The 16,527-nt window shown below is 43.2% G+C and overlaps 1 protein-coding gene across 4 annotated transcripts in view; it reads left to right on the forward strand.

Moving 5' to 3' along the window:
• The window catches only part of CFAP58 (cilia and flagella associated protein 58), a 118,421-nt gene that overhangs the window by 635 nt on the left and 101,259 nt on the right, over positions 1 to 16,527 (forward strand). For 2 of the 4 annotated variants that reach the window (XM_016919294.3, XM_054660522.2), the window contains exon 1: positions 14,925 to 15,094. In XM_016919294.3, the coding sequence (XP_016774783.1) occupies positions 15,086 to 15,094 (9 nt within the window). In that variant the 5' untranslated portion in view covers positions 14,925 to 15,085. Of the gene's footprint in view, positions 1 to 6,729; positions 6,874 to 14,908; positions 15,095 to 16,527 lie in introns of those variants that run through there. The other 2 variants (XM_063781170.1, XM_016919292.3) reach the window with 2 other exon arrangements.

Raw genomic sequence — 16,527 nt, forward strand, 5'->3', positions numbered from 1 at the left:
TGGAGGAAAATATAACTCTAGACAAAACGCCAGCCTTTTTCGCTTTTGCAGCTTGAAAGGATTAAAATAACTTGCTACCGTTTTTGTTTTTTTTTGAGAAGGAGTTTCGCTCTTGTTGCCCAGGCTGGAGTGCAATGGTGGCGCTATCTCGGCTCACCGCAACCTCCGCCTCCCGGGTTCGAGCGATTCTCCTGCCTCAGCCTCCCGAGTAGCTGGGATTACAGGCATGTGCCACCACGCCCGGCTAATTTTGTATTTTTAGTAGAGAAGGGGTTTCTCCATGTTGGTCAGGCTGGTCTCGAACTCCCGCCTCGGCCTTCCGAAGCGCCTGGGATTACAGGCGTGAGCCACCGCGCCCGACTTTTATGATACTCAAATGCATGGTTGCTTTTCTCCGGGATTAACCGGGCACAAAGGAGAACAGTGACCGGATACTGTACGGGACAGGCGCGGTAGTTTCTGGTTACTGTTGTGACGGTAGATCAAGTGTTACTACCCCTATGTTAGAAACGAGAGAACTGAGGCCTGGAGGAGCAGCAGCAGCGTTCTGGTCGAGCTTAATAGTTTATGAAATCCATAACTTCTATTGTCTTCCCTTTGACCTGCCCAAATCCTACCATCAGTACAAAAGGCAGAGCAGGGTTTCAATGAATTCTCCATTAAGCGGCTTTGGGGGCACCAAATGCCAGTGAAGGCACATTGGGGAAATTGGAACACAGTGTCCAAAATGATCACCATTGCTACTGCTATTTGGTCTTGGATCACCTTTTTTTCGTCTTTTCCTTTAACACTCGCCTGGAAGACTTTTTGGCTGAGTCTGAAAGATAAACAGGCAATGAGAAAATGTTCTAAAAATAGACTCCCTGGCCCTTGGCCCAGGGTACTTTTGTTTTCAAGTTTCTACTGCCGCTCAAATTCTTTCCTTACGTAAGAGGTTATGGCAGAATTTTGGGGGCCAGTATGTGTGTTGGAGGTGGTGGGGGCGATCTGGGGAAACGGTCTTGAAAGAGCTGTGTATTTCCAAAATGTCTAGAAGTTGGTCCGGTGGGTTACTCACACCCTCCGCAAAGCAGGTGGGGGAAATTTCTGTGAAGTAAGAGCGCTGGGCTGAGCTTTGTCATCCTTGGGCTAAGAGTTCAGCGTTGTGCTGGAATGCCAAGGTTAGTGCTTGAATGCCCTCTGGGATTGTCATCCCGTCTGCAAAGTTGTTTCAGCAATTTCTAACCAGCCATGTATATTTATATAAGGAATATTTATTATATTTGTTTTGCTTTTAACCTGATGATTTCACCTTCTGTGTTCTGATTGGTTCCTGTCTGTTCTAAGGTCCACCCTTCTACCTGGCATGTAAGTCGTTCATGAACTGGCCTCTGCTTATCTCACCAGCCTCATATCGCACTCTGTGTCCCACACAAAACTCCTTGCAGTTCTTGGAACCTGTGCTTCCCAGAACGTGATATGCTCTTTGATATGCTGTTTGCATGATATGCTTTTTCTCTCCCCTTGGATATTCATATGTACTCTACTTTCTGCCTGCCACAGCCACCCCACCTCCTCCTCCAAACTGTCACCCCAGTGCACATGCATGTTATTTTGCCCGACTAATTGTATGCTCAGTCTTCCTGTCTCAGAACAGGCAGTTACTCCTTCAGGAAGTCTTCCTGGAACCCTCATGTCTGGATTGGACACCCCTCCTGTCATTTCTACAGAACACTGTACTAACTCGAGAAATGTTTTTTAAAAGATAGGAAAGTACAAAGATTCAACTTATGGGAACTTGAAGAGTCAAGAAGTCAGGGAACTCCTGCTTCGAACAGTGAAAGGCTGAATAAAATATATCAACAACGGAAGGGAAGAAAGGGGGTCTCCAGGTGTGAGATAGGTCAAGGGAACTCAAAAGCATGACATGAATATAAGCCCAAATGACTAAGGACCAGGAGTGAGTACCCACTCAGGGATTGGGGTTAGTATCTATTCAGGCCTTGAGTTCTATAAAGACAGGGATCTGGACTTGAGATCTCTACCTAAGGCTGGAACCCTGGAAAGGCTGCCCTTTAGTAAGAGGAGGATAGAAAAAAGCCCTCTCCCCATTGGCTCAGGGTCGCGGGAAGGAAACTTGTGGTTTATCCCGGCCCTGGATGAATTTTAAAATGTCTTCTATAGAAATGAAACCCCCTAGCCTGCCTATACTATGCATAGGTGTGAGCTCCCAATTTATACTACCCACGTGCTGAGGGAATCCTAATGTCAAGAAAAAACACAAAAAACCTGTTTCAAAGTGGTGAATCCCCTTGGCCCTGTCAGAAGCAAACGTAAAATTCGGTTGTTTATCCTGGTCCCTAGCAGAATAAACAACTCCCATTGAAGTTACAATAAGAAATTAAAATGTTTCATGATAAGAAATTAAAATATTCTTTATATTATTTTAATTTCTTAAAATTAAGAATTATTAATAATCATTAAGCTTATAATAAAAAATTAAAAACCAGACTAGGAAATGAACCACATGAGGGTGTGAACTGGTAAATGTAATAAACAGGAAAATTAGCCCCTTAAGTATCTGAGACAATAGAACAATTTGAAAAAGAATATCAAATAGTTATGGTCAAAATACAGAGATAAAATGACAGGACATGGGACTATGAAAAAAGAACAGGTAAATTTGAAAAAGTACAGCTATAATATGTAGAAATAAAAAGTTTAGTCATTTACATATAAAAAACCTCAATGATTGAAATTCTTTTTTATTTAGGCAGTTGGTAATATATCAGTCAAAAATCTAATAAAAATAGCTCATTGAAAAGGGGAAAGAAAAGTAATATATTATTGTTTATAAATATATAAATTATTTCAGAAATTTAAAATAATATATTAACAAATAGAATTCCAGCAGCACACCAAAGAATATTACATCATTAATAGATCAAAAGAGAAAAACGGAAAGATCATCACCATATATGCTGAAAAGCCATCAGATAAAATTTGGCATCGACATATAAACAAACCCTCTGTAACATGGTAAAAACAAAGGGTAAAGTTCAGCCCCCAAACCAGTGTTATGCTTAATGGGGAAATACTAGAAATCTTCTAAAGTCAGTGCAAGATACGAATGTCCTCCTTCACCCCTATTCTTTTTAAAAATTATCAATTAGGAATATGTTTGGCTGCAAGTAACGGAATACCAGACTGTAATTTTTATAGTGTCTAAGACTATAAAAGGCTTAAACAAATAAGGATTTGTTTTTCTCACATCAGAAGCTTGTATATAGGTGGCTATTTTGGGTCAGTGCCTTGATAGTTTCAGGGCTGATCAAAGGATATGTGCATTTACTATTTTGATATATATTACAAAATTGCCCTCCAAAGAGATCTCACCAATTTGAACTATTTCCCATAGTATGACGATTGCCTTTTTCTCTACATTGTTGCCAACATTGGCTATTTTCTATTATAACTTTAATTTAGTTTGCTTCTTTTATTGGTGAAAAAATCCCTAATCTCAATGTTTTGATTTGCAGTTTTTAAATTATGAGTGAGGCTGAACAGAACATTGTTATTGGCCACCTTTATGTGTTTATGTGTGAAGACTCTGTTACAACATCTCCCAGTTTTCTATTGGCTTGTTTATGTGTATACATGTGTGTGTGAAAGTAGATGGAATTTTCTTCATGATCATTTAAGTGTTAGATGAGGCTTCACATTCCATAGTGAAAGGTGACTTGTCAGCTGGGTGCTGTGGCTCCTGTCCGTAATCCCAGCACTTTGGGAGGCCAAGGTGGGCAGATCACATGAGGTCAGTTTTAGACCAACCTGGCCAGTATGGCGAAGCTCCGTCTATACAAAAAAAAAACAAAAAAAAAAAACAAAAATTAGCCAGGTGTGGTGGTGCATGCCTGTAATTCCAGCTACTCGGGAGGCTGAGGCACGAGAATCACTTGAACCTGGGAGGTGGAGGTTGCAGCGACCCGAGATCGTGCCACTGCATTCCAGCCTGGGTGAGGGAGTGAGACCCTGTATCAAAAAAAAAAAAAAAAAAAAAGTGACTTGTGACAAAGTCTGAACCAACTGCAGGGGAGCTTCACACCACATCTCACGGTTAGGAGCACTGGAAATTTTTTAAAGATTAAATACACAGGGACAGATTTCCTGTTCACCCCATCTGTGGTTATTCCAGTATATGGAATAAAATGCATGACAATGGGAGAGACAGGAAGCCTATGCTAGTCATTAAGCATCTGATGGAGGGGAAAAAAGGGCACTTCCCTTGATTTGGTCAATTTCCCACTACCCTGATTTCAACTTCACATGGAATTTCACAAGATAATAGCAAGTTAGTTTAGAGGATGTTTCACAGAACAGGCTGCTTTGCTGAGACCTCAGAGGTGTCAGTTGAACAAGACGAATGATTTGCATTTGGCTATTTCATTCCTCAAGGTCAGTGCTGGTCACGTCCCTCCTCTGGGAATGTCGGAGCCCACAGGGCCTTTAGAGATTATTTACTCATAAAAATTAAGTCCAGAGAAGTTAGGTCACATACTCAAGGTCACATTGCTGGTTAGTGACTGAATAATAATAGCTAAAACTTGTGCCATCTGCTAGGTATTACTCAAGCATTTTATACCTACCAACTCATTTAATCCTCATATCAACTCATGTGGTAGGAATCACTAGATTCTACAGAACCTACATTTTTCAAAGATTTTTGAAAATACATTTTATTTCACAACCCAGTATACTCACACATACAAGTGCATTATAATTGAAAGACAGTTTCCTTAAAAACAATTGTTATGTTTACTGAATGTGATACAAACTATTATGTTCCCTTTTCTTTTTACTCTTCCTATGTTAACCTCTTTTGAAAAAAATGCAGGCCACAACTTATTAAATGAGTCAAGATCCAAAGTTTGAAGAAAATGCTTATTTATTTATTTAATTTGAGCTAGAGTCTCACTTTGTTGCTCAGGCGGGAGTGACGGTCGGCTTCACTGCAGCCTCAATCTCCCAGGGTCAATCAATTCTCCTGCCTCAGCCTTCCGAGTAGCTGGGACTACAAGTGTGTGCCACCATACCTGGCTAATTTTCCTATTTTTTGCAGAGATAGGGTCTCAGTATGTTGCCCAGGCTGGTCTCAGACTCCTGGGCTCAAGTGATCCTCCTTCCTCGGCCTCCCAAAGTGCTGGGATTACAGGAGTGGGTCACTGTGCTTGGCTAGAAAATATTTCTTTAAACTACTCTTCTAACTCACATCTCTGTTTTGAAAACTGTTATTGGTTTATGTATGTTAATTTTCCATCTACATATGCCACTTGGCTTGGGAAAGAACTGTCAGATGATTTCCATCCAACTTATTTCTGGTCAGTAGATATTCATTGCTCTCCTTGTAGTTAATGTCTAAAGATGGTACCCTTGCCTTTGACACAGATCATTATGCTGTAACCTTAGGAATACCTTAATTCACTTATTCATTCATCCATCCATTCATTCAACAAATATTTCAGCACCTAATCTATGCCAGGCATTGTCTAAATCAGGAGTTGGCAAACTATGGCTGTCAGGCCCAATCCAGAGTGCCACCTGCTTCTATAAATACAATTATATTGGCTCAGCCATGCCCATTCATTTATGTGTGGTCTATGGCTGCTCTGGGGCTCTAACAGCACAGTTGAGTAGCTGCCACAGAGACCATGTGGCCCGTGAAGCCCAAAATATTTCTTTTTTTCCTACCTGTCCTCAGGATAGTTCTATTTTTTTTCTACCTGAAAATATTTCTTAATGTGGTCTTTTATAGAAAAAGTTTGCAAACCTTGGTGCTAGATTCTAAAATGCAATGGTATCTTAGACTGGTCTCTACTGTCCTAGAGGTTTAAATTGTCCTGCTTAATTTAAAAAGGTTTGAGGCTTTTTGCCTCCCTTGCATTGCCTCAAAAAGCACCTGTTCCCAGTAAATGCTCAGCAGGCATTTGCTTCTACTAAAATCATCCAGTAGGTCTTGCAGCAGGTATTGGCAAGAAAGCAACATACCTAACAGGTAGAAAAGAGGCATGGTGGCTCACGCCTGTAATCCCAGCACTTTGGGAGGGCAAGGTGGGTGGATCACCTGAGGTCAGGAGTTTAAGACCAACCTGGTTAACATAGTCAAACCCTGTCTCTACTAAAAATACAAAAATTAGCCGGGCATGGTGGCACATGCCTATAGTCCCAGCTACTTGGGAGGCTGAGGCAGGAGAATGCCTTGAACCCTCAAGGAGGAGGTTACAGTGATCCGAGACTGTGCCATTGCACTCCAGCCTGGGTGACAGAGTGAGACTCTGTCTCAAAAAAAAAAAAAAAAAACAAAAAGCTTATTCCTTTAACATAGCAGATTTCATTTTATAGATGCCTATCCTTGTTGCCTATGAGAGTTCAGTAGTCAACTTTTTTTGAGTACTGATTGTGTGTCCCACCTTGTGGGTGAGAAAAAAAAGACATAGTTTTTGGTATTTACATTGAGGATAAGAAAAAAATGAGATAAATGCATTTTATTGTAATCCTTACTACCTGTACTTCTGTTTGGGATCTTGTTGTGTACTTGGAAGTAATTTTAACTACTATAGAATCGTAAATGTTTGTGTACTGATACCTTTCACCTTCCTTTAGTCACTAATCACTCCCAAGAGTAATTGCTGTGTGTGTGAGTTTATAAGTTAATTGTATCTTGCATTCATTCATCAAACTTTTTACTTCTAGTGTCTCCTATGGGGCAGCACCATAGATGTATTAAAGAAAAGACTGGTCCTCCCAGTCTGATGGGGAGACATAGAAGTGAACACACAATGATAACGCAGTGAATTGACAGAAGATGCTCAGTCTTTCCAGCAGCACAGAGGAGAGGTAATTAACTGGGTAAGATTTTTTGGATGAGGCAACACTGAGCTGCCACTTGAAAGAGCTAACTGGACAAATAAGGAGTCATTGGATTTTCCAGAAAAGGGATCAGCATTTGTAAAGTCTAGAGGTGTTTGAAAATAGAGACTTTCAGGGGATAGTAGATATAAAAGCATTGGCCCATCATCAAAGGTATTTTGTGCTTTGGTTTTTAAAATTTTTAAAATATATTCACTGTGTTCATCTGCTTGTATTGCTATAAAGGAATATCTGAGACTGGGTAATTTATAAAAGAGAGAGGTTTATTTTGGCTCATGGTTCTGCAGGCTGTGCACGAAACATGGTTCTAGCAACTGCTTCTGGTGAGGGCCTCAGGAAGCTTATAGCCATGGTGGAAGGCGAAGTGTGAGCTGGTGTGTCACGTGGCAAGAGAGGAAGCAAGAGTGAGAGAAAGGATGTGCCTGACTCCTTTAAACAAATGGATCTCATGTGAACTGTTAGAGTGAGAACTCACTCATTACCTCTGCACCAAGCCATTCATGAGGGATCTACCCCCCATGACCCGAACACCTGAGGTAGAAACATTGGAAGTCATGTATCAACATGAGATTTGGAGGGGTCAAAGCATCCACACCATATCATTCACTTATTTACTTTTGTTTGTTTGTTTTTGAGACAGGGTCTTGCTCTGTCACCTAGGCTGGAGTGCAGTGACATAATCATAGCTCACTGTAACCTCAAACTCCTGGGCTCCAGTGATCCTCCCTCCTCAGCCTCCTGAGTAACTAGGACTACAGGTGTGCAACACCACGCCCAGCTCATTAAAAAAAATTTTTTTTGTTTAGATACCAGGTCTTGTTATATTGTTCAGGCTACTTATTTACCCACTCATTTATTTATTTATTATTAGTGGGAATAGGTTGTATGGAGCCATTTAGTCTTTTTTTTTTTTTTTTTTTTTGAGACCAAGTCTCACTCTGTCGCCCAGGCTGGAGTGCGGTGGTGCGATCTTGGCTCACTGCAACCTCCGCCTCCTGGGTTCAAGTGATTCTTCTGCCTCAGCCTCCCAAGTAGCTGGGATTACAGGGGCCCACCACCACATCTGGCTAATTTTTGTATTTGTAGTAGAGACAGGATTTCACCATGTTGGCCACGCTGGTCTCAAACTCCTGACCTCAAGGGATCTCCCTGCCTCAGCCTCCCAAAGTGCTGGTATTACAGGAGTGAGCCATCGCGCTTGACCCACTTAAGCTTTTTAACCAATCTTGTCCACCGATTGACTTGTGCACGTCCTTACCAGTCCTGAGTAGGACATCAAACTGCAACCTTTGTGTCTTGGGCAAGAAGCACCAACTGAATGATCTAGCCTAACCAGTCATACCCAAAAGTAATCTGTGTGGGAGAAGAGAGCAGCTGCTTTTAAGCCAATAAAATTCAAGGCAGGTAAGACGACTGGGTAGTTATGACACTGCTGTCTCCTTCTCCTGGTAAAAATGCTTACCCGCTGTGGCTGCTCCCTCAGTGCTTCTACCTGGTGCCTGACCTTTCAGTCTTCCTAATAAATCTGCCTGAGCTTCGTTGCCTCCTCAGGTGTCACGAGGGGAGTTTGTCTGGAGACCCTTTGGGAGCTGATGTCAAATGCTCAACAAATGTTCTGTTAAGTTAGTGCTGCAGTAGTCTGGAAAAGGAGAAGATTAAAGGAATAAAATATGCCCCGAACAGTTTTGGAGAACACTAGCCAGTGTGGACTCTGCTCTGTCATCTAAGGTGACCATATGGTTGGCTGATAAATGATAACAATTTTCTGTAACACGTGGGCTTTTCATCTTCCCAACAGTCTGGAGGAAAAATATTAGATATGATGACAGGAGCAGTTTTTACCATGTCGTTAAGGGCCCCAAATGTAGTTTTTAGATTCCATAGACACTAAATCCAGCAATGCCACAAGAATGCCTGTGCAAACAGGATCTGTGTTGATGCAGGCTTAAAAATTTTTTTTTATTTCTGATATATACAAAGAAAACTCACTTCATCTAGCTTAAACAAATAAGGTTATTTTGTTAGGAGGATACAAAGTATCTAGCAGAATCCAAGAGAACAGGTGTTGCTGGGTCTCTCAAGGGACCTGCCACCAGGTTCCCACAGGGCATCGGCCACCAAGGAAGAAGCTCCCTCTCCCATCTTTCGCTTCCTGTTTTTGGTCTGTGGATTCCCCTCATTTATTTGCTTTATTCTTCCCTCCATACAGCCTGCCTTTCTCTGCCTCTCCTGGGCTTCACATGCTCAGTTCCATACCTGAGCAATGATTGACTTGCTCTTGGTCCCTGTTATAAATTCCAAGGGAAAATAATAGAACTGGCTTCATGTGGGTCAGGTCTCCACCTTGACCCATCAGCTGTGGCCCTGGGGAGGTATGTAGGGTGGCCTAGAGCATCATGGCTTCAGAGAGGGATGTAATACTGGGTGGGAGTTAATAATCTCAGAGGAGATTGTGGATGATACAGACACCCCCAAAATAGCCTCTGGGACCTCTCTGATCTATGACAGAGGTCGATTTCTGTCAGGGCACAATTGCTTTGCATTACAGGCTAGGAATTTACATGTAGGCCTGCAAGTCAGTGTTTCTGCTTTTTTGGAGGTTTACTTCATATCTTCACTGGGTACTATTGAAGAGGTGAACACTGGGTGTAAATACTGTTCTTATTACTGTGTTACAGCACGCACCTGAGAAGTTCTAAGAGGCGATTCTATCCAGGTTTAAATAAGGAGCTTTGCAGAGGTAGTATATCTCATGATCATGTATTTGAGATATCTGGCAGAAAAAATGGGTGTGTTCTTGACTGTCCCTAGTCCTTGAGTTTGGAGGCACTTCTCTTCTATCCTTCCAAGGCTCTCTGCTATTCACCCATGCCCTCTTGTCAACTTTAGTGTCCACAAGTACCTGATAGGGACCTCACCCTGCCTAAAGCAGGATTTTTGGATTCTTGCCTTGGTTTCTGCCCAGTGCTGTTCCCCATACTTGAGATTCTTTTAACTTCCTTCCGTGTCTCTAACTCATACATATCATTTAAGGTCAAGTTCAAGAGCCATGTCTACCATGTACCTTTCTTTAAGATGTCATGGTTCACTGGGCTTCCTTACTTTAGAACTCATTCAGTAGTGATTCACTGAACAGTTACTTATACAGCAGAGTGCTGGCTGGTTATGTTAGTTCGCTAGGGCTGTTATAACAAAATACCACAGACTGGGTGGCTTAGAAAACAAAAATTGAGGCCAGGTGCGGTGGCTCACACCTGTAATCCCAGCATTTTGGGGGGCCAGGGCGGAAGGATCACTTGAGGTCAGGAGTTTGAGACCAGCCTGGCTAACATGTTGAAACTCTGTCTCTAACAAAAATATAAAAAATTAGCTGGGTGTGGTGGTGTGCACCTGTAGTCCCAGCTACTCTGGAGGCTGAGGCAGGAGAATCGCTTGAACCCGGGAGGCGGAGGTTGCAGTGAGCCGAGATTGTGCCACTGCACTCCAGCCTGGGCAACAGAGTGAGATTCCGTCTCAAACGCCTCCACACCAAAACAAAACAAAACAAAACAAACAAAAAAATTGATTTCCTCACAGTTATGGAGGTTAGAAGTCCAAGATCAAAGTGTCAGCAGGTTTGAATTCTTCTGAAGCCCCTCTCTTTGTTGTGCAGATAGCCTCCTTTTCACTGTCATTCCTCTCTGTGCACACATCACATACCTCGTGTCTCTTTGTGTGACCAATTTTCCTCTTCTTGTAAGGATACCAGTCTGATCGGCCTTATTTTAACTTAATCACCTCTTTAAAGGCTCTATCTCCAAATACCATCACATTCCGAAGTAGGGGGCATCTGGACATTAACTTACGAATTTTGGAGGGACACAATTCAGCCCCTAACACCAGTGGAGACAGGGGTGAAGAAGACGTGCATCATCTTAGAGCTCCTGTAGTTTGACGGTGTGGTAGGGAACACAGGTATTAAGCAACTATTTACATGACTAGGCCATTAGTTACCACTGTGGGATGATGCAAGAAGTAGAATACACAATGCTGGAAAAGGTAGTCTGGGGAAGTGAGACTGAAAGTAATGTGAAGAAGTGAGATCTGAAAGAAGATTGGATGGGAGCCAGCCAGCTGAAGAGAGAAAGAGAGAGAGTCAAGTATTCCAGACAGGAAGATCAGCATTTGTGAATTCCAGGCAGTGGGAAAGAGCATGGCTACCCAGGGAATTGAAAGAACCAGTGTAACAAGGAGTGAGTGATGGGAGCTGGCACCAGAAAGTCGAAAGGGCCAGATTACACAGGACCTTATTTACTGACATCCTCATTTCAGTGCTTACTATATCCTGTCTCGGACTGTTGTCAGAAAATCTTTTAAGGGGAGTGTTGGCGTGCACATTTTGCTTCTCCTGATGCTCCTCAAGGGAGAAGATCCTGTCTTCAACTCCTTTTGTATTCTCTCTCCACAGTATGCAACATAGGGCTGGACATATAGTAGGTGCTCAAGAAATAAATTAAGTGGATATAATGAGAAATGAGATGAATAGAAGCACTCATTTGTCTAAATTAGGGGCTGACGCGATCTTGTTGGGTGTGTTTCTCCTAGAGGCTCTGAAAGGTGAGGACTTTGGTACTATAATGCCACCTAGTGATTCTTGTTATTACAACAACACAGGGGAGCAGGGTGGTGACTAGTCTTCTGTAATCCAGAAAATTGGAAATCAAACATTTTGTTTCATCAGCGTAAATTGATATGTCCGACCATCCATCCTTTCATCCATTCATCCATCTGTGTTGATGCCCCCTGCATCTCTTTCCTATGAGCTGAACATGTCACGCGCCTTTCTACCTCCTTGTGGTTCTTTGATTGCTCACTCATATTTGGGTCTTTTTGTCCTCCTATAAGTAAGGTCTCAGATACCAGTATCTAGATTCTCTGAGCTCCCATTGTGCTTTCTGTTAAAATGGCATATACTAAATGATACCATCATATTGCATTAGAATTAACTGTAGATGTTCCCTTCTGTCTTTCCCCCAATACAGATTGTGAATGCAAAGGGCAGTGACTCTGCCATAGTCACCTTTGTGCTTCCTGTGGGCAGCCTTGTGCCTACCATGCAGTACGTTCCTTAAAAAATTGTTTACTGGATTGAACTGCTGTCACCTATGCAGGGCACCTACTTATGAAATCTCTTTTAGGAGATCCCTTGGACATGGGAAGACACACAGCCCTGCACTTGACATCAGTGCAACGTATGGGTGACCAGGGCCCTCTAGGTCTTTATTTTTGTTATATACTTTCAGAAATGTTATGGAGTTTCTCTGGATCATGGCAATCCTACAAACCGATGGTCCCAATGTGTAATCAGGTTTCCTGTGAACACACAAAGCAGCCTGAGCTGGGTTGCCTGTCCCATTTCAAGCTCATTTCTATTAGCTTGGCTTACAGTGTGGTTCAGCCTGCCTCTCCAGTTCATCCGCCACCTCTCCAGCAACCTCCATGCACATTATGACTCAGCCACATTTCCCTCTTTTTGTCCACCAGATATACAGTGTCAGGTCATGAATGAGATGTCACTGCACAGTTGCCACTTTTCCTTGAATTTATTCATCAGTCCAACACAGTTCTCATAAACTTGACAAACTTACTCTAAAAATTATAAGGGAGGATAAAGGCCCATGGATAGACAAAGCAATCTTGACACAGAAGAATTTGGAATGGGGAACTTGGCCTTCAAGCATGATGACTAACTAAAAACCCACAGTGACAAAACCTTGTGGTACTGACACATGAACAAACCAGAGAGCTCAGAACATACTCATGTCTATTTGGAAACTTCCCCAAACCAATTTGGAAAGAATGGATTGTTTGACATGGGTTGTTGGAAAATTTGCTCACCCCATGGAGAAAAATATAGTTAGATCCCTATCTCACACCATATGGGAAGGAGAACTCCAGATGGATTAGATAACTGAATGTAAAAAAGTAAAACTATGAAGCTAATGGATAGAAAAAAATGATGGGAGAATACCTTTATGACCGTGGGGTTAAGGAGGTCTAAATAATACCAAAAAACTATATTAAAAATATAGGGAAAAAAAGAGCTAAAGAGCCACAGTATCAAAGTTAAGGACTATTGTTCCCTTAAAGACATAAAGGCAGAGTTTCTAGTCTTCTAAAGCAGATTGATGTCCAGGCTTCTCAAAGATATCTGTAAATCAAAAGAAAAAAAAGATCAATAGAAAAATAGACACAGACACTGAAAAGGCAGTTCACAGAAGGGAATCTCAAGTAGCCTATGAATGTATAAAGAAATGGTCAAAAAATTCACTAGTAGTTAGAGAAGTGAAAATGAAAGCAAAAAATGGGCTTACACTACTTTCATCATATTGACAGAAATTAGAAAATTAGCTAATTAGATGAGTCAATATTTGCAAAGCACTTAGAATAGTATCTGGTATTTACTAAACACTTTATGAGTGTTTAATAAAAAAGACCTATCACCTTCTGGAAGGGATGGATGGAAGTGTTGGATGGAAACCCCACACTGGAGTGCAGCGTAGGGCAGTAACTCTGGTACACAATCTTAAAGTGCTTGGTAAATACCCAGGGCTTGTACTAGGCTACTGGGCATCGTTGTGCTCTTGGAAAACTGTTCATCTGGCCAGATGAGTTTGAAAATATCACACCCTCTAGATAGTTACAGCCTTCTAGGTTCATGACTTGGCTGGCGTACAGAGATTTTGTGAGAATAAAAAGTGCACACCTTTCTCCAGTAGGGCACATGGCACGGGAAAGAGAGTAGAGACTGTTTTTCAGCCTCCATTGCCCCATGGCTGGATGTGTTTGTGCAGGACGCAGCTGCATAAGCAAATGTCCCTGTGCATCCCTATAACTTTAACAATCTTACTCCTTGGCATATATTTCAGAGGAATTTGCACAGAGGTCCTTAAGGGACCAAGGACAAAGACGATCATGGCTGTATTACTTGATGTATTGGAGAATTAGAGACGGCCTTGTTACCTAACACCTGGGGAATGGAAGTGAAGTGTGGTAGATGCCCCTTATGAAACGCTGTGCAGTACTCAGAAGCAATGAACTATATGCTTGCCAATCGCAACGAGGACAGATCCTTAAAAAGAATGTTGAGTGAAAAAAGTAGAAAATAAGATAATCTCCAAAGTCCAGTAGCATTATTTAAACATTTTTTAAAAATACACTGATAAAAATTTTGTACATTTCCCAAAAATACATATGGAAGCACAGCAGCATGAATGCCTATGGGGTTGAGGATAGGGGTTGGGAGTAGGGATGGGGATAAAGGGGGAAAATAAAACCAGAGAGGAGTCTTACACATTTCATGAACCAAGGAGTATAATTATTTCAACTATTTGTACCTGAAGTCCAGAAAGAGTGGAGGCAGAAGGGGGAGAAGAGGGCGAAGAAACGGTTTTGGGAGAGGGGTCCTAGAAGAGAGATTTTCGCGATGTGGCGCTACATACGTTTTTCCAGGATGCCTTAAGCTCTGCACCCTATTTTTCTCATCACTAATATTAGATTAAACCCTTTGAAGACAGCGTCTGTGGTTTCTCTACTTCAGCTTTCCCTCCGTGTCTTGCATACAGTAGCTGTTTTACAAGGGTTGAACTGACTGGAAGTGAGATTATTCGTCTTTGTCTCGGAAGGCAGAGTGTAGCCGCCTGTCCTTCCCTCATCCGGAACCTTCTGGTCCACATTTCCTTCCAAGCGTTAGTCCTCGGCTCTCCATGCTTGGCTCCCTAGTGTCACACACCGTCCTTTCTGGGTGGCCTCTTCCAATTCGCCCTCTTCTTTCTCCTGGGTGTCTCCATCTGCCCACACCGTGGGACTCCTCCCAGCCTCTCAGGGGCACCGCCCCCTCATTTCCTTGGCTCCGCCCCCTCATTTCCTTGGCTCCGCCCCATTGGGATATATTTGCATATTTCTCTGAGGAACCCTGCCCAGGTGCCAGCCGCAGAAGCTCCTCCCCTTTCGAATTCCCGCTAGCGCCCCTAGAGGGCGTGTCGGTTGCCAGGCGACGGGACGACGCGCCGAGCGCGGGTTTCCGCTCGGGGCGGGCGATAGAGACAGCGCGTCGCGCCTTTAGTTTCTTTCCCAGACTCCGGCCCAGCTCCTGCGATCTCCACAGCAGCCTCTGAGGCCGCCCCCAGAGAGCATCAGGATGGCTGAGGTCAGGAGTCAGCGCCCCTCTGTCGCCTTTCCCTTGACCCCTCCCCATTGTCCCTCTCCTACTGACGATTGTCACAAACGGTGATTCCAATATTTCCCCCCATCAACATCTTATCCCCCTGCACCCTCACTCACTCCCGCGCCTTTCTCCGTTGGCTCTGGCCCCTTTACCTCCTGTTTCTCCTTCATTTGTGTGGACACCCCACTATCCCCACTGTAGCATCGGCGCTATGCTAAGTGCGGTAGAAAATTAATGAATTCTGAAATCCACACGTGACATGCACCCAGCCCTAGATTTTTAGTCATGGAGTGATACCATAAGAGAGGCTCACACAGAAATATTGGAGATGTCTTATCTCACAGGGGAAACCGGGAAGAAAGCTTCACAGATGCCTGCTCTCATCCCAATCAATGGCCCTTGTCCACCTGTCACACCCTGATTTCCTAACATGTGATCACCTGCTGTCACACAGCTTCATTAAGGCTCTTCTGCCCATCACCTCTGCCCCGTGTGTTCATTGACTCCTGTGTTAACATCTCGTATCACCCCACCACTCCCCCATATTACAGTACACCCCATTTTCAGCCTCTCCAATGAGGGGTTATTTCTGCAACCCTTCAGTGACTCCCTGCCTGCCCCTTAGCCCCCTCATGTATAACCTCAAGAGCCTCGGGTCCCTGTCATTACTTGCCATTCACAGTCCCCATCCACTATGGCCCTACCCAAATCCTTCATGGCCCCATCAGAGCCCTTCCCCCATCACCCATCCCACGGTCTGTTCCAGCCAGGACCAGCTACATGATTTGCAAGGCCTGATGCAGAGTGAAAACACAAAGTCTCTTCAAAAATTACAAATAATTTTAAGACAGAACAGCAGAGCATTCAACCAAGAATGGGGCCTTTCTGAGCAAGGGCCCTGTGCAACTGACCAGTTTTCACTCCCATGAAGCCAGCCCAAGCCCCATCATCTTTCAGCACCATCGTGCTCCACCCACTCCCCACCCCATTCTAGTTACTCCCTTGCTTCCTCTGCACCATTCACATCCCCTCATCATTGCTTTTCCTCCATCTCTAGTCTAGCTTTATAAATTCCGTCTTCCCGTGGTCAACACCTCCTTCCTTTCCTTATCATACGATCTCTTTCATATCATCCATCTTCCTCACTCCTGGGCTCCATCACTCACATCTCTCTCTGACATCCATGCTGCTGTGGCCACTTCACTTCTCCCCATTACCCATAGTCATTTGTATCTCTTTCTTCCCATTTCCTTTCTTGTTCCTTCTAGTTCTTTATTGTCCCATTATTGCTTTTGAGTGTTTTCTCCTCTTTTCTCCCACTAGTCATCTTTGTTTATTTCATTCTTCATCCCCCATAGGGAAGCCCCAACCTCCCAGAGGCACCACCCCCTCATTTCCTTGGCTCTGCCCTATTC

Source organism: Pan troglodytes, chromosome 8 (assembly GCF_028858775.2).
Source record: "Pan troglodytes isolate AG18354 chromosome 8, NHGRI_mPanTro3-v2.0_pri, whole genome shotgun sequence".
NCBI lineage: Eukaryota > Metazoa > Chordata > Mammalia > Primates > Hominidae > Pan > Pan troglodytes.